We start from the raw sequence: 22,106 nt of genomic DNA on the forward strand, positions 1-22,106 counted from the left end.
TGACCCTGGACTGGAGCTTTAAGAATTTGGTCCAGATCTCAATGCTGTAGGTTTTATTTGTGCTTCTGTCTCTATATAAACACAGAGACACGTTAGTCAGTCTGTGAGAGTCGCGTGCAGTCTGTGCAGCCGTCTGGTGGGAACACGCAGCGCAGTGGCAGGGCCGGAAAGTGGGGGGGCCAATGGCCCCCTGGCCCCAGTGGTTCCGGCGCCTATGGTACACAGTGTGTAAAACTCATTCCCTTTTTGAATTGGAGTTATTTGAGCAACCAAGACTACTTTCTGTCGATAAAACAAAGAGCTACAGCAAGCAACTCATTAGGCCCCCTTCACACAAAATGACAATTCTGCTATGCTCTCCACCACTTACAAAACCTAAGTGACTGGATTGTGGCAAATTTGAAAAACCTCCTTCAATGTGAAGGCAATCATGATGCTAATCACACTTTTAAGTCCTTACTAATACTCACCAAATAGATTTTTTCCTCCTTTTTTCATTCGCAGGTTCTGGCAGGAAGTACCAGATATATGCCATTCACACCAGCAAATCTTGCAATATACTGAGCAAATACACAGCGTTGATTCCCATTGACCTGGACACCAATGAGTATTTGCAGACATGTGTTGAATACATAAATGCTGGTAAGTTATAAGGCTCAAATGCCCATCAGTCAATCTTCTGTTCATATTTAAATAGATAAGCATGGTCCAACACAGTCTGAACCTATTTCCTGTTCAAGTTTGAGAACATTTATTGTCACAAGATTAAATATCAGACTTGGTTTAAAAGTATTACTTATAGCTCACTAAATAACACCTGTGGAACATAGACAGTTATTTGATTAGACATCCAGAAGAGTCCTCTTAACAAAGTTTACAAGTGGTTATTCAAGCAAAAATGATAAATAATCTTTTTCTTGTGCTGGGAAAAACAAATTGCTCTTAACCTTCCTGAAGTCCTCAAAAGAGAGGGAGACAAAGCAAGGTAGAGATGGCCTTGTAACTTCAGGGTAATTTGACCTGAAGGCCACAGGAGGGTTAAATGACATATTTGATGTGTTTTGGATCAAAATCATTTTCTAGAAACCCTTCCTAATTTCAAACCTCAGATCTGACCTGGCTTATAATTGCTTTTGATTCCATTTTGTTTGAAGGTGAAGGTCAGAAGAGGGGGTCCAGGTCTCGATCAGGGAGCCGGAAGAACAGAGGTTACTCCATTGGGCTGGGTCGTTCTCAGTCTGGAGGCACACCGGAAGATGCTGAAGACGTCTTGCTGCCCAACAGTACGTACTATTTGATGTTCTCAACTTGAATTTTGCTCCAGTGGAATTTAAACATCAGAAAGAGCTTTAAATCCTACAGATGATCCATAACCATGGAGAAACACTGAGAACGGAAATAAGACGTGAGCAATAAAATGGTACACCGAAAAGTGATTTATTCTTAGGGGGGAAGCAATTTATATTTATATCAGTAATGAAGCATGCCTATCAGAACTGAATATTTTCTACACTACCCAACCTGTACACACTCTGCATGCAGACACACATAGATAAAACACTTCGATAGCAGATGTTTTTTTTTTATCTCTGAAGCAACACTTGCTAGTGGATTCATAGTACATTCACGGCACAACCACACATCCTATTGCCATTTCTGTGCAGATAGCTTAAAACACAATTACACCCAAACTGTGCAGAATTTTTTTTTTATTTGAAGACATCACAATTTTATCAGTTATGAGAGTAAAGCAGAAACAGTCAAGACACATAAAACTGGTCCGATGAAATAGGCTTCAGCTTCAGTCCTTCGCCACTTTGTACCCCCACAATGCCAAGGCGGGGATAAATCGGCAGGTAGGAATATTGGGTATTAGAGTCTGGGTTTCAAGTGACCAGAACGTCTGAAGTGCAAATTGATGAACAAACAAAGTGACCAGCAATTGTGAAAACACTGCAGCAAAACCAGACGAAAACTAATCTAGTCTGCTCACTATTGATGTTCACTGAAAATGAAATTCATCATCTTTTCTGTCCTCTGGATGAATTTTTGAAGTATTTTGTCCCTGTTCCTCTAAAGGTTTTCATGGTGATCGGTCCTTTGCATTAACGCTTGATTATTTTAGAAAATGTGGCAGCAAAATCAGAAATATACAAATGTAATTATCAAACATGTCCGCGCTGCACACATATTACAGTTTTGTATTGTAATAGTGCCAAAAACACCTCCTGTTATCGGCACTATTGTGCAGTGTAGTGTACGACTCTTTGTGTATTCTAGTGGGGGTCAAACTCCAGAGGACTGGAGGACTTTTTCCAAACAGTCATGGTTAATTGCAGATCTTCAGTCAAATGTAGACATTTATGAAACTTACTTTAAAAAGGAAAATCAGAATCTCTGTATTAGTTTTTTTTTGTTTGTTTGTTTGTTTGGAGTCATAACATCTTTTTAAATCAGAAAGTGGGAGAGCGACACCATAAATTTACACCCCCGCTTTTCCATCGATCAGGTTCCTATAGTCCTTAAATGACTTCCTGTGTCTTTGTGTAGTCATTTTGTAACAGTTAATCTTATAGTCTTTTCAGTTCCACCCCACTGAGCTGAGTGTATCATTCTCAGCTGCTAACTAAACAGTGCTGAGATACCAGTGTTTAGGTGTGGGGCAGCTGTTTTTTTTTTCTTTTTCTTTCTATTATACCATCTTGAAAAAAATCCACTGACAATAGTTCTGACCAATAGTTCTACATAATAGCCACATCTACAAAAACCAACAAGTCAGCCAGGATACTCTCTCCCCCCCCCCCCTTCCCCTCACCTCAACTACAAATGTATTTGGTTGATCAAACGGTCTATTGGGATTTATGCTCTCATTTTTTTAATGGTCAGGGGATTCGGAGGCAGATACTGATGCTCTAGTTAGAAGGTTAGAAAAGAGTCTGCCAAGAGACTGCCTCCAAAAAAATATGATTGATTAAATTTTTTCCCCCTCAATACAAAATTACACCAACGAGCAGCACTCAGACAGAAAACATGGAAACAATCCTGTTTTACATCATGAAATTACAGACAAGCAGGTCATGAATAATTTTCCTTTACTTTAAAAAAATATTTAACGTTTTTATCCTTGGGTCTACTCAGGTCACCACTGGTTTATATGTTAATTTCAGACGCCTTTATTTGAAGTTGGGAGGTTGTGATGTCACATCCTGTGTGCCATCAGGTTCTCCGTATGGTCTCTGTGCTGGATCAAAAATAACTATAAAAGGATGAAACATTTTAAAACTAACTTCTGTGATGGCATAGCAACAGAGCTAAGGTGAGAAAAAGATGCTCAAGCAGATGCCAGTTTGAAAAAAAAAAAAAAACAGCAAAGGTGCGTCAGGAGTGTAAAACATTTCTCTTTCTTTCACAAAGAAAAATGTCCTTTTTGGTTCTGAATGAGTAAAATGATTAAAAAGGGATGACTGCTAATTTATTTGAAGAGGACAGAGGAAGAGGTTAGTCAGGAAGAAATGGGACAGCGAGAGGACCGAAGTGAGTCGACAGGAATATAAGGAGATTAAACACAAGGCAAAGAGGGAGGTAGTAAAGGCAAAACAGGAGACTGGACACTAAGGAGGGAGAGGACTTGTATTGACTGACCAGGCTGGAAATGATGTGCAGCAGGTTAGGCTTTTTAACGATAGAAACTGTAATGTCCTAACAAGCAAGGGGAGAGTGATTTTTATACACCTGTTTTTCCATCCATCCATTTTCTTTACCCGCTTCTCCATTCCGGGTCGTGGGGAGCTGGTGCCGATCCCCATCAGTCAGTGTGCGAGAGGCGAGGGACACCCTGGACAAGTCACAAGTCCACATATAGACAAACGAGACAACCATTCACACCTAGGGACAATTTTAGAGTCATCAATTAACCTAACATGCATGTTTTTGGTCTGTGGGAGGAAACCGGAGTACCCGGAGTAAACCCACGTGTGCACAGGGAGAACATGCAAACTCCACCCAGAAAGGCCTCAGGTCTGGAAGTGATCCTGCAACCTTCTTGCTGAGAGGCAACAGGTCTAACCACTACCCCACTGTGCCACCCTACGCCTGTTTTTCTAACAATGAATTTACAACTAATGAATGAAACTAATCTTCGAAAACGCCACCAAGTCAGATTTTCTAGTCAGGAATTTGGAAGGTTTCATCAGCAAATATTTTAAGGATGCCCTGATCAAAAATCTTTTGTTCCCGATACGATTTGAATCATTAAAAGATTAAACATTGGCCAATACCAAATCTCAGTCCAATAGTTGCAATTTTCTTTTTTTGTTTTGCAGTTTTTACAGCAGACACAGACAGATTCTATAGGTCCTTTAAAGTTATCCAAATCGACGCTATCATGTTCTTGACACCTGAGTAGCGCTACTTTGCAGTGAATAAAAGTTGTGTTTATGTTGTTCTTTTAAAATCAACAAGGAAAAAAAAAAAAAAGCCAGGCATTGGTAGACTTTTTTTATGCAGCTCAGGAAATCCTGTTGATTATGTAGTGTGAAGAGGGTAGGACATAATAAGGCTCCAAAAGGCAGCATAAATTTATTTTCTTCACCACAGGGATGGGTTGGTCGTCCAGAGAGGTAAATTCAGTCCCCTGTTCTGTAATCTTTTTTGCCTCATGACATCTTGTCTCTTCTCTTTAGAGATTTCCCTAAAGTGTGTCGTTGAGCCGTGCTAGCTTTAAGAGTTAGCCGGGTGAAATCGCTGTACTCAGCTGCTTTTTTTGGGGGTTCAGCTTTATGGAGTACACTGTTTCATAATGTAGCACTTTTTGAAGTCGTATTTGGATTTTGTCTCAGGTGCAGAGGACGGTGTCTCTCCATGTACCACCCCCTCTTCTGCCGGCTGGGAGAAATGCAGCTTCACAGAGGGTAGGTGTATCACATCAGCTGCTCAGACTTGCTTTAATTGTCCCCCCGCAAACACCATTTCACACACGGCATCCGGAGGCGCTGCGGCTGTTTCACCGAGCAACAAAGCCGCATGGTTCTGAATCTGAAACATCAGATTACTGACATTTTAGTTCCACTTCGGCGAGGCAGACTTGCATTAAAAAAACTGTACAATGAGTGAATACTAATGACGTACGTGCAAACAAGACAAGGCCGGAGAGAACAGACAGCAGCTAGATCGGCTGAATGTCCTTTGTTGTCCGTGTTACTTCTCACTGTGTGTGGTTTGCATTTTCATCAGGTGACTGATGTTGAAGAAAGGCCTCTGCTTCCTTCATTTGTCTAACTTTTTTCCCCTTTCTGCCTCCGTGTCTTCAAGTGTCCCAAAGGAGTCCATCTGTGACCTCTGACCAATCACAGAAGTCAGTGGAGAGCCTTTTTTCTGCAAGGTGGGTAACTAGGAGGAGAAATAGGCTGGAGTCGCGGCACCAACTGTTGAATCAAACACAGACCCTTCAGCGTTTTAGTTCTGCAGCTTCACAGGACAGAAAATGCTATCACCATGTAAGATCTCATCCATACCTGTCAGCTTTTAAAGCATGCTGCCCTGAAGCCTGTTATAAGAAAGAAAACCCTGCCCATCATCCAGTGTGACCACGTAATTAAAAAAAAAGACAATTTCATTAGTACAAGAGGGAATCCGCAGCAAACGGTTCCTCTGTGAAGCTTAACTTTTCAAAGACATGACATTTCAGAAACTACAGAACAGAACCACAATGACCTTTCAGGAGACACGTTCTACAAAGGAGGACATCAGAGCCAGAAACATGACACTATTTCCCAAAATGAAAGAATTCCATAAAATACACCAGGAAAATGATCAGCACTACTGTATTTTGGAACAGGCATTTTTATGAATCAAAGACACGGTTTACATTTCTATGCTTTCATTATTTTCTGAAATTCCATCTTCTAAAATAGACGTTTATTGTGGTTTTGTTGAATTTACCTAAATTTTGTTGAATGTTCATCTTGCTTTCTGAATTCATTCACATTTCAGTGCCCCGTTTTAAAACATTGTTTAGACCGTTTTCTTGCGGCACAGGATCACTCTGAAAAAAATCCATCAAAAACTATTAAAATGAAAGATTCTAGGAATCCATGAAGGCATTCATATCGTCCGCCGCCTTTCATGCCAGAGATTTAAACTGAGACTGTCTTGTCAAACCTTTTCGTCATACCTTGTAAATGACCTTGTGCGATTTTATAAGATCTCTCTAATTGTGTTAGTGCTTAGATTATATCAGTTTATCTTATCATGGGGAAGACTCTCAGCTACTACCACACAAATATTTGTGATACTGACTAAGTTACAGCCATTTTAGTGTTTACTAATGTCGATTGGCTGTGATGCCATCTGAAATCGTGTTGACTCTAAAACGAATACATCCAATGATTACTTCCTGAGAGTTTCAGTAAGATTCACACAGTGGTTCCTGAGATATTTTGCTAACAGACAGCTACGGTTGTAATTGCCAGTGTTTTAAATAAAAATGATGTAGAGCTCAAAGTATATGTTGGGGATGAAGCTCAACAACTATCACATCAACTTTTAGTCATTTCTGTGTTTTGTTATGTCAGTTGGCTGTGGCGTCCATCTTGAATTGAGTTGACTCCAAAATTGTATCGGCTGTCGATGTACAACCAGTAGCTACCGTACGAGAGTTTAATTCAAATCCGCCCCACTACTTAATGATTTATTTTGCTCACGGTACAGACAAACGAACACAGATGTGCTAAAACATTATGGCTTCACCTTTCATGGCAGCGATAGAAATCTTTCCTTTCATCACTTAAAACATGAAACTGCGCGACATGTTTTCAGATTTCTTGAGGCTCTCCGTGTAGCTGAACTCTCATCTGTCTGTAAAATGACAGAAACACTGTACAAGGAAGAAAAGAGAAAAGGCTGAATCATTCTGATGTTTAAAGCCAGACACACACTCTTCATGGCAGAAACTCCTCAAGCTCAGCAGGTTTGAAGCGTAAAGCCGACATCAGCTTGCGTGTTTATGGATGTAGTTTTACTTTTGTGTTGTTTACATTGCAGCTCAGCATGTTAAAGCAATAGTCCAGATTTGATAAACCTCTACAACCCTGTCAGTTTCACATTACTCTGTTATTCCCTCAGAGGTATCAGGGTATTAATGCTAGATGTTGTTCAGAAGCGTTCCACAGAACCCCACTTAAAAAAAAAAAAAAAATCTGAACTTTCCCTTTAACTAGTTAGATACAGCGAAAGCCAATGGGAAAAGCTCATTAGTTTATAAGGTACTAATAACCTAAACAAACAAAAAATAATAATAATTTGACCTACTTATGGTGTTTGGTAAAAAAGTTACCAGATTATCCAAGTTCCTTTGGGTCATCCAGAGAAGAATGGGAGCGTTGATTCAAAAAGATCACCCAAGTTTATTTTGATCCAAACTGTGTGTTAGAGGCCCAAACATAAAGCTAGGGACCATCTTTATCCCACACTGACAGCTTAGGTGGGTTTAGATAAGACAACAGTCAGGACAGACAGCTTTTCATTGACTAACATCATCTTTTGTGTTGAGGAATGATGGACGTTTTGGTTAAATCTCCAAAATGATGTGATCCAGAATCTCTCACAATATGGCAAGATCTTGTGCAATCTGTTAGCAGTTGGATTATGTGCTAGAGATGACTCTCAGCATAGAAACATAGAAATGTTTGTGTTTGCTAACAGTGATTAGCTGTGACGCCATCTTATATTGGGTTGACTCCACAAGTTAATCAGGTGTAGAGTTACATCCAATGATTACTTCCTGAAAGCTCTGTTAAAATCTGTCGAGTGGTTCATGAAATATTTTGCATATAGACAAACAAACACGCGTGCAGCCACAGAGCAGATGTTCTTGTTGCACGCTGTTCTCCTTTTGTCTCTGGGCAATAATAGAACATATGTCCTCTTAAAAAAAATGTCTCAGTAGAGAACTCTGGATGGTTTTGTTGAATCCGGTGACTCAAAATCAAGAATACATCTGCTGCTTTTATCGTTAAAACCTTATGGTCAACTTCATTCCCCCCTACTTGTGCTGTTTTTAAACTATTAAATTGAGATATTTATATTTGTTGGTTGTTTTCATTTATTGGAGTCTGAACAAGCAGAAGAGGAGAAACCTAAGAGGATGAAGTTCAGTTAAACCCTCCTCCGCTCGTTCCGAGTCTGCTCTCTGCTCTGAAAGCTTTTTACTCCTTCAGTGGCAGCAGTCCTCTGGGTTTTACATCTTTTTGTAGGACAGCAACTCCAGCATGTCCCTGGGCAGGTCTAAAGCCCAAAGATTTGCCTTGACATGTTGTTGCCACCGTTTCTGTGCTTTCGATTGCAGCTGTCTAATGGAAGGTGAAGGTCACAGGAAGACTGGAGTCTTTCTCCAACAACTCACCTCCCAAATGATTTCAGTATGAGGCTTCAATGGAAATGTTTTCAATGAATGCTTATAGTGACAATTTAAGCCTGTAAGTTGCAAGTAAAACCATATTTAATTTGGTCAGGTGGTACCAATCTGTACATCACCAAAATGGACCCTAATTCAAAAATCCCAGATTTTCCTTTTGGTAAAGTCTCAAAAAGTCTTGGGCAAACCCTTTTTGTTAGTATTCTCCTATCAAGTGTGCTATTTTTTTGTAAACTTTTTAAAGTAATGAATGGTTCTCCAGGCTTTCTGAAAGTCTTTATGTATTTTTTTGTTTGTTTTTGGCTGAGTTTTCACCCAAATTTGTGAAACAAGTTACCAAAATAAAAGTCTGCTTTAGTAATAAGTAAAAAAACACAATGTTGACATCAGGCCGGTACGGCTACGGTATCTTTGTGGTGTTGTTGGGTGAAAGAGAGCTGGCCTGCTCTCAAATCTGAATTGATCAGAGACAACAACTTGTCCTTCCTGAGTCTGCAGCAGGAAGTCCAAAGCACTGCGTTTTGTTCAGGCTTGGAGAAGGAGGCGCAGGGCTCGCCACGTGCAGTCATTAAATATCTGTCCACCCTGTAGGCTGGGTCGTCTTTTACATTAACACTGTCTGAGGTTGAGTCTTAGGAAAGCAGAGTTTAAAGGTTAATTTATCATTATTTCAAATGTAGGCTTGTTATCCAAACAAGCGGTAACAGCTTATTAACCTAAATAATAATTGCACCATCATAACAACAAAGGTTCCAGTGCGTGGGCTCAATTCAAAATACTTCCTGTGCTTCCATTTGAAGGCCAAGGGCAAATACAAGACAATGCTTTTGTTGACACTAAGAGAACAATACTCCAGACATGGCTGTTGTGTTTTGCTACAAACCTATTTCCAGTATTTTTTTGTTTTTTTAAGCCACTTATCAGTAACCTGTGAATGTTTCTTGAGACAAAAAAGGCACCTGCATATAAACTCAATGAAGGAACCATTCTTGTGACTACATATTTGACAAATTACAAAGATCCAATTACAAAGGGGAATTTTAGGCACTTTATTAGCAAAGTTTACATTGCTGCCATTTTTTGTAGAAAAATGCCAAAGCTAATACAGGTTTACAGACATAAAGTAATATTTCAGCACCAACAAAGTGATTCCTAAAAAAGCGATTATGTCAGAACTTGGTCTGTATCAGGATGTTGTTTTCTTTATTTTTCAGATCTTGTTTATCTGCTGTAAATATGTCTTAAGGCCTTTTGTTCTCCACTCGTTTCTTCAGGTTGTTTAAGGATACAACTCACAGCTTGTTTGTGTTTGTAGTTTTTCACTACTAGTTTTCTGGGATTCATTTTGGTGGTAATACTTTTTCCAGCTGTCAAACTGTTATTTTGGCATTTTTGTAGATTAAGCTAAACAAATCAGAAATAACTGTGTCCTTTGTGTCTTGATGACAGGCTACTAACACCAATGGGGCTAAATATTCAATTTAAAAATGGTCATTTGTTGTTTGGACAGAACGAGTCCCTTTTGTTGCAAATACTCAAAATTTAGTGAGACTGCAACTGAAAATTATAATATTTTCAAGTTTTAGTCGCAAACTAGCCTCCAACAGTCACAGTCTGGTGAGATGATGGTTTAAGGTTATCCTTGAGTTTGGTTGCCTTTTTCAAAAACAAGAAGACAAAAAATAAGTACAACTGCAGCCAAAATTTAAATGGCATATAAAGTCTTGGGCATTATTTAACCATTTAAAACCATTGGCTTTTTTGGAAGCAAAATATCAAAAAATAAAGGGTGCGTCTGTAGTTTTGCACAGGATTGTAAATTTAACAAAAAGACTTTATCTTGAGAAACTGTTCTAAGCAAATGTATGTGTAGTCCAACACAAGGAGGCACCTAAATATTTTAGTTTTTTTATGTTTTGTTTTAAATGTGATTGTTCAGTGGATTTTTCGCATCTGAAATTGAATATGCCTTTTAGATTGACTAAAAGTCTGTCCTTTCTGTTGTTTTGTGGACTTTTGGGGTTTGTACTTTGTTTAAATCTTCAGCTATATCAGAACATTAATCAGAATAGGCTTCTCTTTCCTGACAAAGCTGAGGAATGACCCAAACAGAGGTGTGCGGTACACCACGCTCAGTGCCCGCTGTGGTTTATAACTTGCTCTCCTTCTCCTCTCCAAGGCTGGCTCTCAGCAGGACTCGCCTCTTGACTCGAGCTGCCAAAGGATTCATGTGTCGATCGCACAGCAAGTCGGGCGATTCTATCGGAGAGAGCGAGAACGAGAACAAAGACTACATTCCTCTGGTGAGCGCCGGATCCATACTGTTCAAGTGAATGTTCATTCATCGTGCAGCTTATTAGAGCGAGACTAATGTCACCTGACAGCAGCCTTGTTTGGAGGGATGAATATGTCACAGATCTGTTGAGCTGGACAGCACGTGAACAAAAAGCGACAGTAGGTGTAAGAAGTTGTCCTGAGGGGTGAGGTTCACTCAGTCATATGATACATGTTCTCTCTACAAATTCATTCACTCTCAGGTCTACAGTTTGATGAAATGTTTTAAGATATTTACCTTTTTTTAACAGGTTGACCCATTTTTTATAAATCAGTAAACAAATCTTTATTTATAAAGAAGAGTTAAAACAGCCAAAGAGCTTCACAGTAAAACAAGCTTATTCTTTTTTTTGTTGTTGTTGTTTTATTGCATAAGGTGACAATAATTACAATACAATAAAAGAAGAGACACAAATAACAAGTCGATTTCTGCTGTTTATGGAGTTGCACAACAATCTGTACAACATGGAATTGTCTTAATAAAAAATATTAAAAACAGAGTTACTGAAATCTTAATAGTCATCATAAAATTCATATTGATAATAAATAAATCTCTGAAGAAACACTGAAGGCCCGCACAAGAAACCCCCCCCCCCATCCCCACAAATCCCAGTCAAGAAAAAACTAAGAATGACACCTCAATTCATGAACTGCACAAGAAGTGCAAAGATGGCAAGACCAAAAGAAATGCCAAGATCACAGCCAGTGGTCCACCAAGGCAGCCATATATATATATATATATATATATATAACAAGAGGCAGAACAGAAGAGATCCAATACAAAGTAAGCAAGTAAAACTTTTAGATCAGTTAAAAACAGATAGAGATATTGAAACATAAAATATAAAATAAGAATAACAAATAACCTAAAATACCAAGACCATTAAAAGTCTAAGACAAAAAACGTGTCAAGCTGAGGTTTAAAGGCTTCAACAGAGAAGCAAACTTCTTGAAGAACTGAAGGCTGTCGAACAGCTTCCCTCTGCAACAGCAAAGGGAAGAAGTGGGTGTGTAGCTGCGACCTGACGCAGCTCGAGTGAGTGGAGCCAGTTTAAGCGTAGATAGCGTAGCGAGGGTGTGGGAGAGTGATTCAGGGATCAGAAAATAGCAGAAAAGAACTTATTTAGCAAGTACTGAGATCAAATAAGTGCCATGACTGCCTTTACACTGAAAAAAAAGGTTTCCAAATTTGCTACTATCCACCCTTATTCTAATAGTTTGTGTAGGATGTGGAGAGCGGATCGATGTGGTCGTCCTTTGTGAGGTGCGCCTAACTTACCAATCTAAACAAAGTTTTCATGTGAGATAAGAGAGCTTAAATTTAGATATTGGAAGACAAAATTTGTTATGTATAGATATTAACATGCAAGGCCATGCAAAGCTTTAAAAAATAAACAGCAGAAATCTAAAATAAACTCTATATTTAACAAGCAGCCAGTGGAGAGACGCTTACACAGGAGTGATGCTGGCTCGTTTCTGTAGACGGGACAACAGAGCCTGACTGATGCCTAAATAAAAAGTTATAATTACCAAACCTGAAGGTGATATCTGTCTTTGTGTTGTTATTAGAAAGGGTAGATTTGAGCTAAGAAATGTCGATCACACAGTTGATCTGTTTATCAAATGTTAAATTACAAATAGGTTTGAATGAGCATAAGCCTTAAGATGGAATCATAATGGCTCTGAAATGTTAGACCCTCTCAGACTTATTATTTAACTAAAAATAAGCCAACTAGCGTTTCACCTCAAGTTAGGATGGAACCACCACATGCTGCGTCCTCAGGACTTAGAAAAATGTATAAATCTGTGTATCATCTGCATAGCAGTGAAAGGAAATGTATTCACAGGTTTGACCCAAGGGAAGTGTGTACAATGTGAATAACAGTGGCCCAAAATATTTGTTTCATTAAAATCCTGATAAGAAGTTGCTGAAATGAAATGTTTGTTACATATTGTAGTTACAAGAGCAGGATTACCGTACAGCAGCTCCATGTTTAAGCATGTCTTCACAGTTCTGTTTGAAGTAGCCCAGTTTAAGTTAGTGGACCCAATCAAATCTTTTCCAAACCCTTTCGTTTCATTTGCTCCATGTGAAATTGTCACAAATGGACTCCAAATGCAGGCTCTGGAGCCAGATGATTTGGTGAAAACTTAAACTTAAATAAAATAAAAAGACTGACAAGGCAGCAAATAACAAACTAAACACACCAAGAGGGAGTGCAGGGAACAGGCTGTAACAAACTCCGAAATGCTGGAACGCCAGGGAAATTGACGGGAAGGAACCAGAGATGAACAGAACATAGCAAACGGTGGGAAATGACAGGGCATGTGAGAAACAAAGGATTATTTAAACAGGCAGGGGTGATTACTGGAATGAGGAGCAGGTGAGCTTAGCAATGAGATGCAGCTAAGGTCTTGTCTGCCAAGTTTTCCAAATCAGTCTTTTTTTGTTTTTGTTTTTCTTTTAATTCCGGGCCCTTTTAACTGGGGCACATGCCTCAGTGTAAATCTGCTGTGCCCCAGTAACATTTTCCAATGGCATTTCAGGAACTTACAAGGATATTTACAAAGCTATTTTGCTCACACAGTTTGCCCACACCTAAATGAAAAGCATTTAGGGTAAAATCTGCCCATGTTTAAGTTCATTTTTGTAAATTATGGCGAGACCAAAAAGCATCAATTCCTAGGAATCCAGCAACTCCAAGGTCAGTTTGATGCAGAGCTGCTGGGGTGTGTGTGTGTGTGTCACAGAACGTGTACAAACTGTAAACAGACCTGTCAAAATGCTGTTTCGGGGCTCCTAAAGTGTCATTTCCTTGTGGGAGGCCCTGAGAGGTGCTCACAAACCAGAAGAGCTGAGGAAAACAAGTAAACATACACGAAACAGGAAAATATCTAATATGACTGAATACCTGTAAACACAATAAGAAAAAACAAGAAATAAGTCAATCTACAATAAAAAAAATGCTAAAGTTCTAAGTGCATGACAGAATAAAGGGTTATATAGTTGACTATCATGCAAATGTAAATCTGGAAACAAAATGTACTTGAGCATAGATTACCTGATCTGCTCATACTGACCTCGACTGGCTACTTGATTGATCATTTTGATCTCACATTATTTCTTTGCCACTTGACACTGCTCTTTTAAGCCCCCTCTTGTAAAGAATCATCTGTTGATTTACCCAGGCTGTTAAAACATCTCACTAAATTGCAATCCACACATACACACACACACAAATATATATATATATATATATATATATATATACATATATATATATATATATATATATATAAAATACCTAATCATTGAAACTCTGGGGAAAAGTCCAAAATTGCATTGGCATTCCTTCATTGTGTGTAAGCTCTTTAAAATGCAGGCTTCACTGTCGTTCCTTTCCTCTGTCTTTTATGTTTTTCTTGATGTCTTGTGATATTCCATTGAATTTCTTACTTGAAATAAAACTAAAATACAAACACTCTTATGATTTTTTTTTAGCTAATTTCTTTTATAGTTTGCCATGAAACGGCTAAAAAAAATTGGCTAAAGTACACAAAATTTTCAAGTTAAAATTGTGCAGAGAGAAAAAGATGGAAAAGCTGTTTTTCTTTTTTAAAGAAAAACAGCTGAGAAACAAGTAAAACAAGAGCAGTCATCCTCCAATGATAAACTTGGAGGTTCGATTCCACCAGTATGTCATGTGTTGAAGTGTCCCTGGGCAAGACACTGAACCCCTCATTGCCTCCAAGGTGTATGAATGCGATCTAACGCCTCGATTAGACTTTATAGAATGATTGATTCAGGTTAGCTTTGTAGAGATGTAGTAGAGTGCTGCTTGAATGTGTGTGTGGATGGGTAAATGAGGTCGCAGATTGTGTTTGTAAAGCACTTTAAATGGTCTGGTTGGCTAGAAAGATGCTATATAAGTACAGTCCATTTAAACTACACCAGGGATGTAACAGCTCACTGAATGTGATGTTTTCAAACCCAGCTGGGCTCCAAAGGAGCAGGGTTGTGTCTTCCCAGAGATTTTGACTTGGTAGTTATTTCAAAGGCACAAGCATATGTTCTCAGACACAACAGGTAACTATCTCCACAATATGCATGTAAAAGCAAACAAACAGAAACATGTTGTGTGTCATGTTACAGCCGGTTCATAAACTAAAGTAATGGAATACATATAGTATTCTGCCAACATTTTTGACTCCACAAAATTGCGTGAACCACGCAACCATGAGATATTTTGTCTTCCTTAAAGGGATACTCCGGTCATTTTGGAAGTGCTGTTCCGTTAAATAGTTATCAGTAGTTAGCATCTAGTCAGTCATGACATCAGTCACAGAGCACAGATTCTGGAGAAAATGGGAGAAGTCTTCATCCAGGCTTATAGCTTGCCAACGAAAGGCCCTTTATATGTTGTTGTTTTTTTTCAAGCTTTACAAAACAACTCTTTCTTAAAAATGACATACAGTTGAAAAAAAATAAAAAATCCCGAACACACTACATCAGCTAATATTAAACCTCTACACTATTACATGACACCATTGGTTTAGTTTGTCGCCGTTTCCTCGACTGATCGACGTTTGTGTTGCTTCACAAATGTGTGTGTGCGGAGCGTAGACCGTGATAAGAGGCTGCTGAATGTATCTGTCCATCAGGAGTGGAATACATTTTTAGACTGACTAGATGTGCTGATACGTGAGGGCCAGTGCAAAGATGGATACGAGGCAGGCTGGAGTGGGTGAGACGTGCGCAGAAGTGGGCAACGAAATAATGAATGCGTCCTAAAATATGGCTTTGTGAGCCGAGCACACAAAAACAGATGGGGATTTTCAAAAATTGGCCTCGCAAAACGTGGCTGCGCAGCTTGCTGGTCACTGGGTTGCAAACACTCAAATGTAGTGAGACTCCAACTGGAAATTTGCCCATTTTCTTGCTAACTAGTCTCCAACAGCTGCAGCCAAGCGAAAAACTGGCTTTAAGTGTTTGAAACCAAGTTAAATATATAGGTTGTTTTTAGCTTTGCAAACAGAAACAATGTTAATAAAATCTTTTGTTCATAAAGGCGCATCAGTGTTTAATATTATAGAAACTTACTTACAACCAAGACCTTGACAGAAGCTCCAATTAAGCTGCACATACCAGCTCCTCTATTCACTGCTGTTCAACTTCAATGGGAAGAAAATATCTTTCACCTGTGAACGGCTTCAGGAAACAAAACAAGTCTAAAATACCTGCCGAATGCAAATCGACTTCTTCCATAACAACAAGGAATCTTTTTGCCAAGCACCTAGTGACGAGATGTTGGTTCAGACAGTAAATGATCACCGGTATTAAAAAATGCAGCACAGTGCAGATGAACAGCATTCAAATCAGTGGCTCAGGTGCACTCTCACTTCTCCTGTTATTGTGATGCTGAAAGCAAATAAAAACTGCCAACTGGAAAACTGATTTGCAATTCTAATGCAGTGCCCCTTGTTTACAAGTTTCCCTACACTGTTGAGTAATAAAAAGCATTGGAAAAGTAGAATATTCAAAAAATCTATTTTTCAGCTTTAACTAATGTGTTGCCCTCTGTGCAGGTGTTGCTGCAGCTAGCTAGTGGTGCGTTCACCCTGGACTCCGCTCTGTGTGAAGCCATTAGCGTGCCGATGGACAAGCTGAAGTGGACGTCTCCATTCGCCAGCCACCGCACGAGCCTGGGCCACCTGTCACACCACGGCAGCCGCCGCACAGACAGCGTCGACGACGGGTGCAGATCGCCTTTTGAGCCAGAAATGTATCAGCAAGCTGGAGAGCAGGCAGTTGGCATCCACAGTCCCTCTCTTTTGTCAAGGAACGTCTGGCCGGACGCTGGTCCTTCCTCATTTGCTAGCGAATCTTCTGCTGTTGAACCCCCGCTTTCCCAGGTGGACGCCGCACGAAGCTCGGGGTCGGGGGCCTCGGAAACATCGCCAGGCGGCGTCCTGAAGAGGCCGCTGGATCCAGAGAGCATGGTGTGGGCGACAGCCGTGGCCCTCGCCTGGCTGGAGCACAGCTCGGCCAGCTTTTTCATCGAGTGGGAACTGGTGGCCGCCAAAGCCAGCATGTGGCTGAGTGCGCAGGAAATTCCAGAAGGGAAAGATTTAGCCTCCATCAAGGCTGCAGCCAATCAGCTCTTCATCATCCTGAGACACTGGGATGAAAACCTGCAGCTCAACATGTTGTGTTACAACCCCAACACTGTCTGAGGCCAGTTCCTGCCAGAGACCTTTGCAGGTACTCGGCCCCTCACGTTACTATGCTAACCGAAGCTGTACCATTATCTGCCCAGCAGTTTATGCTCTGAAGTCTGATTTTTGCCGTTGCAGTTGTGTGAATAATGTGTGTTTTGCTCTGTTTGTGTGCTGTTCCTCCAAACATATCACGGGCTTTTCAGAGACACTTTATTTAAGCTGTTGCCTCGCTGGTGCCAGGAACAATCACTAGATCTCTGGAAGCGAGGGGCGTATCAGAGTTAGGCCACAGATGGGAGTTTTAAGAAAATCAGTGTTGAAGTCAAAGCATGTTCTGAGAAAAAAAAACAAAAAACTATTGTCATCATGTTGATGTTATGGGTAGAATGCTGCAAAACGGTGGCGAAGGAAACTTTTCCACTGATTTATCGTCACTTACTGGTATTATATCTTTACTGCATTTGGGGAATTGATGGTGTTGGGAAAAGAAAAACAGAAAAACGTTTCTAAGATGCATCTTGGTTGTTATCTTCATATTGCAGTCGTCTTCGGTTAAATTGTAGCAGAGACAAAAAATATGCAAAGAGCTGAAGAAAATGACATGTTCTATATGTTGATGATTTACAAATAACATATATAAATGTGTGGTATAAATGGGAATATGTGAATGTGTATCCCACTAGCATGTAGTTAAGTTTCTCTTTAATGATGCACATGTTTTTTTTTTAGTATTTCTGTTTAAGAAAACAAGGTATGATCGAAGTTTAGTTGTTGTTTTTGTTTTTCTAAAAGATACTATGACTGATGTAGAGGTCAGGTCTACCAGTAGTTTGCAGATTCAAAATAAGTCTTGTAAAAACTAAAGGTTTACAGTGTGAATTGAAATTTAACTCAACTTTAGAAGTTGTGCCAAACAAGCTGAGTGTTTTTTATTCATTTTTACAGTTGATGGCTTCTAGGTTTAACCTAAGGAGAGCTAATTAAACCAAAATTTACTTGAATAAACTCTGATTAACAAGAAAGTCTATAGTTTTAAAGAACGCTTATTTAAAAACGCCTCAAGTGTATCAAAAGCTCAAGTGAGACTTTTAAAGCTAGTAAATTTTTAAGGCATAATTTAAGCCAAACTGTTTCTTGTTGGTAATAAAAATAATACAAAGTAATATAGAACATCAGAATAAGTTGAGATGAATATGCAAGAAGGCAGAAAACCTAAAATGGCTCCAATGATCATTTTCCACTACAGAGCTTTCTTCATTAGGAGAAGAAATTTTTTTAAAATGAACCATTTCACAAGTAAAACCTGTATAAAATTGGCCACATGTTAAAGGTAACAGATAGTAACAGATCCAGGTTTCCTGCAAACACCTGGTGTGATTCAGTATGTGGCAAGCAGGGGTCCAAGGCTCCACCTACACTACTACAGATATTTTTATAGGTATTTAGTTCTGTCTATGAAATGATTTTTGGCCTCCTGGTTTAGCACACCACTATGTGGCAAGAAACATCCACAATAATGACATTTAAAAATAGAGAGAATTGTTCTTATATACCATTTCTAAGTTTGTCTTAGTTATGAACTAATTCAGCACACTACCAAAAGCCGACAGGATAAAATGACACAGTTGACAAAAAAAAACAAAAACCCTGTAGAAACAGCTTCATGATTGTGGTTTTTAGGGCACGAAATGAGAGTGGGCATGCGCAAAATAGACTGCTAGGTTATTAATCCATCTATTTTCTTTACTCGCTTTTTCCTTTTTTTAGGTCGTGGGGGTGCTACTGCCTATCTCTTTTTATAAAATCTCCTCTTTGGTAAGCGCATTTAAAAATCTAAATATTTCTTACCAAAAACTCTGTGTGCAGACTAGGAATGTGAAGATGAACGGATTCGTAGTGATTCACTGACGTGCACATGTATATGTACATTGTACCTCAATAGTACATCAATAGAGCAGACGTGTAGGTTTGGACTTTATCTAGTTGCATCAATCTGTTACATCTGTGCATCTGATCTGTTTAATGAATAAATGAAAAGTCTGCGAGCGCGTTTGTTTCTACAGGTATCCACTGTTGAAATAAAAATAAAAAAGTTTAGGTTAAAAAGACTAGCCACATTTTGTGTATGAAGACCAAATCCCCTGTATTCACGTTTTTTTTTTTGTTTTGTTTTTTTAGAAGGCAACTCTTCTTCTGGTGCCATTCCTGCTGTTTGGCGGTATAGTCGACTCATTAGTGATATCTACTGTTCGTGAAGAGAACTGCAGCAACAGTAAAACAGCAACAAACACTGAAAGTGTGCTTCACCCTGATCATGAGGATCAACTAATATTCCAGGAAAAATGAGTTTATCTTATGTTTTTTACAACTCATTATTTAAAATGTATTTTGTGGCTGGAAAGCGTTAATACCTCAGCTGTTGGCAGGTTAATTAATTTTGTGCCAGCCCTCATTTTTGTGTCGTTTGTTTCATTGTTAATTATGAGTCAGGTTTTGTAATTTTGCAATTTTAAAACAAGACCTATTTGTGAGTGACCATTTTTTAATTAGGTAGTAAAAGGTTAGACAGAAATATTTATTTACTTTGTTGTATTGCGTTAAATCCCAGTGTGTAGGATCTAAACTCATACTGAATTGCATTGTATCAAAATTAAAGGCTGAATTAAATTGTTTATTTATTTTTTACAAATATCTGGAGTAGTGTAGGCAGGACCCTAATCTGGATAACAAAGACGAAACCCTGCGCTAGTTGTTATCATTGCAGCTCATTTACCACAAGTGCCTAAACAGAGTTTAAAGTCAGCAGAAAATGTACATCTTTTCATTAAACTAATTTTAGGTTGCTTTTTATACAGTAATTTATTCTGTGTAACCACAGCAGCCCGTCAACATTAGCTAGTGTAGCAAATATTGAATACTGTTAAAGCCATAATACCTGTCGAAATACATGATTGTCCAATGCATTTTGTTGCCAACAAATAGTCGTTTGTTTACATTTGGACGCTGACAAGTACACATTGGAATCCTTGAATGTAAGCAAGGTCGAGGCGAAAAGGTAAAAATCTTAACTCGTCTTCTTAAAAGAAACGTCGACTAAAAGCTGTGAGGACGAGAGTCAGCAGAAGTATTTGGGGAAGAATATGGAACGGTGGAGAGCAATTAATCAAAGGTTGTGCCTAAAATCATCTGCAAATGAGCTGCGCCGAGATATTCTAAACTACTGCTCGCCGAATTCAGTTGTAAACGAAATCAAGTAATATTAGCGCTTTTCTAAAGCAGTTTTTACAGAAACCCTGAGGGGTTTGAGCTACATTAACCCCCAAACAACATTTAATGATGAAAGGATTGTGTTAGAAGCATAAGAATTCAAACCAAAAGTGATGAACAATTGTGTATTTTGACATCTATAATGGCTTTAAGCTTGACAGCTACAGTACATGTTAGTGTACGGGAGATGAAATCAAATCGATTCCTGTTAGCCAACTCTAACTGTTCTTGTTCAGATCAAATAATGCATAACATCCCAAAGTTAACATTACGTAGAAAATGACTGTAAAACATAATTGTACTTAAGTCAGTACAGATTGGTTCAGCACATGCAGTGATAGCAACTTTCCTTTTAATTCTGATACTTGCTCGATTCGTTTTCAGTTCTTTTATGCTTTCTTAATCATTGATTTATTCTTTTTTTTTCGAGTCATTAGTGTTGCTTTACTCAGGTATTTGTTTTTTTTTCCACTCAGGCTGGTTTGCATGAGTCCTTGTGCATGAACACAAGTGTTTGATACATACTGAAGACATTCGTACAGTATTTTTCTTTTTCTGAAATGACAAATATAATTTAGATGTCAAAGTAATATTTTTGTGCTGTAACTACAATAGTAAGTTTAGCTGTAAATGTTTATAAGTTGTATTTTTTTATGTAATAGAAGTATTATCTTTCAACTTGCTGTTTGTGCCTTTAAAGTTGATTGTTGACCGTTCGAGGCCGTTAAAGCTTCTGTAGTGTCTTTATAAATGTTGATGCCATGGTGAGCTCTGCAGGTGCATGTAATAAATTCTACTTACAACAACATCTATGTTTGGACTCTGTTTTGGACAAAGCGTAAGCACTGAAGCACCATTATTGCCATTCTGCTCAACAATTTTGATATGTTGTTTTAATAAAACATGCAAACTGTACACCATAATGTGCAACCGGATCAGAAATGGCGTGCTATGACTTTTGGTAGTGGTACAATGCAAAGCGTGGACAAAACTCACTAAAAAGGGGGAAAACAAAAATCTGTGGGATTTTGTCAGCTCTACAGATCAGAAATACTTCGCAATAAAGACATTCAAAGTTTAAACAGGTCACAGAAATATGGACTCTTTATGCTCAAACTGGAATGTTGAACTTACAGTTGATGTCACACTCTGACACTATGAACTTTTGAGACTAAAATGTGATTTTTTTTTTTGATACAAATACAAATTATGCATCAAAACATTGGGATTTTTCTTATCTTTCTCCCAGTGTGTCTCTCATTGCAATGGGACTTTTTTCCCCCCAGAACACAAAGAGTGCACACCCAAGTGTCCATGGACTTCAGTTACATTTTAGCTCAAAATACTGTATTCGCTTCAAAACTGGAAGTGAAAGATCTTTTTAACTTGTCATATTTCCTACATAAAGCTGTAGAAACATAAAAAATGATGTGTGACTATAAGAGTTCCCGGTTCAAGCTTGTAGTTTTTGCACAGTGGCTGCTTGAAGCTTACTTCTCAGTTTGCCTCTAATTAACTTGGGAGTCAGGGAGTGACAGACACAAGTGTGTGGTTACTACGGTGACCAAAATGAGCCACTGACAGCAGTTCTCTTCATCCTTCTTGTACAGTTTGTACACAAAAATGGTGGCTTTTCTTTTTGCTTATCTTAGATAATTATAAATCTTTGTTGGATATTCAGGCACTAGTACCCTTCAAGGTTTTGAGTTATTTATGAATAAGAAAATAAAAAAATACTCAGTAAGTTTTAGTTTCAAAAGAAGTTGCTGGTGGACAAATCACTAAAAGAGGAAGCTTCATAGCCTCAGGATGATGGTTAACAACATAATGGCTTCATCCATTTAGTTTAAACAGCTCACAGTAGACACCAAGC

At 38.7% G+C, this 22,106-nt stretch overlaps 1 protein-coding gene across 1 annotated transcript in view; it reads left to right on the forward strand.

Annotated features, from left to right (window-relative positions):
- Positions 1-21,259, forward strand: part of vwa5b1 (von Willebrand factor A domain containing 5B1) — a 55,172-nt gene extending 33,913 nt beyond the window's left edge. The window contains exons 17-22 of the mRNA XM_017419258.3: positions 505-642; positions 1,155-1,283; positions 4,839-4,910; positions 5,311-5,380; positions 10,593-10,716; positions 16,334-21,259. Coding sequence (XP_017274747.1) covers positions 505-642; positions 1,155-1,283; positions 4,839-4,910; positions 5,311-5,380; positions 10,593-10,716; positions 16,334-16,981 — 1,181 coding nt within the window. The 3' untranslated portion in view covers positions 16,982-21,259. The remainder of the gene's footprint in view (positions 1-504; positions 643-1,154; positions 1,284-4,838; positions 4,911-5,310; positions 5,381-10,592; positions 10,717-16,333) is intronic.
- Positions 21,260-22,106: the final 847 nt, after the last annotated feature.

The sequence above is a fragment of the Kryptolebias marmoratus genome, linkage group LG8 (genome assembly GCF_001649575.2).
Source record: "Kryptolebias marmoratus isolate JLee-2015 linkage group LG8, ASM164957v2, whole genome shotgun sequence".
Lineage (NCBI taxonomy): Eukaryota > Metazoa > Chordata > Actinopteri > Cyprinodontiformes > Rivulidae > Kryptolebias > Kryptolebias marmoratus.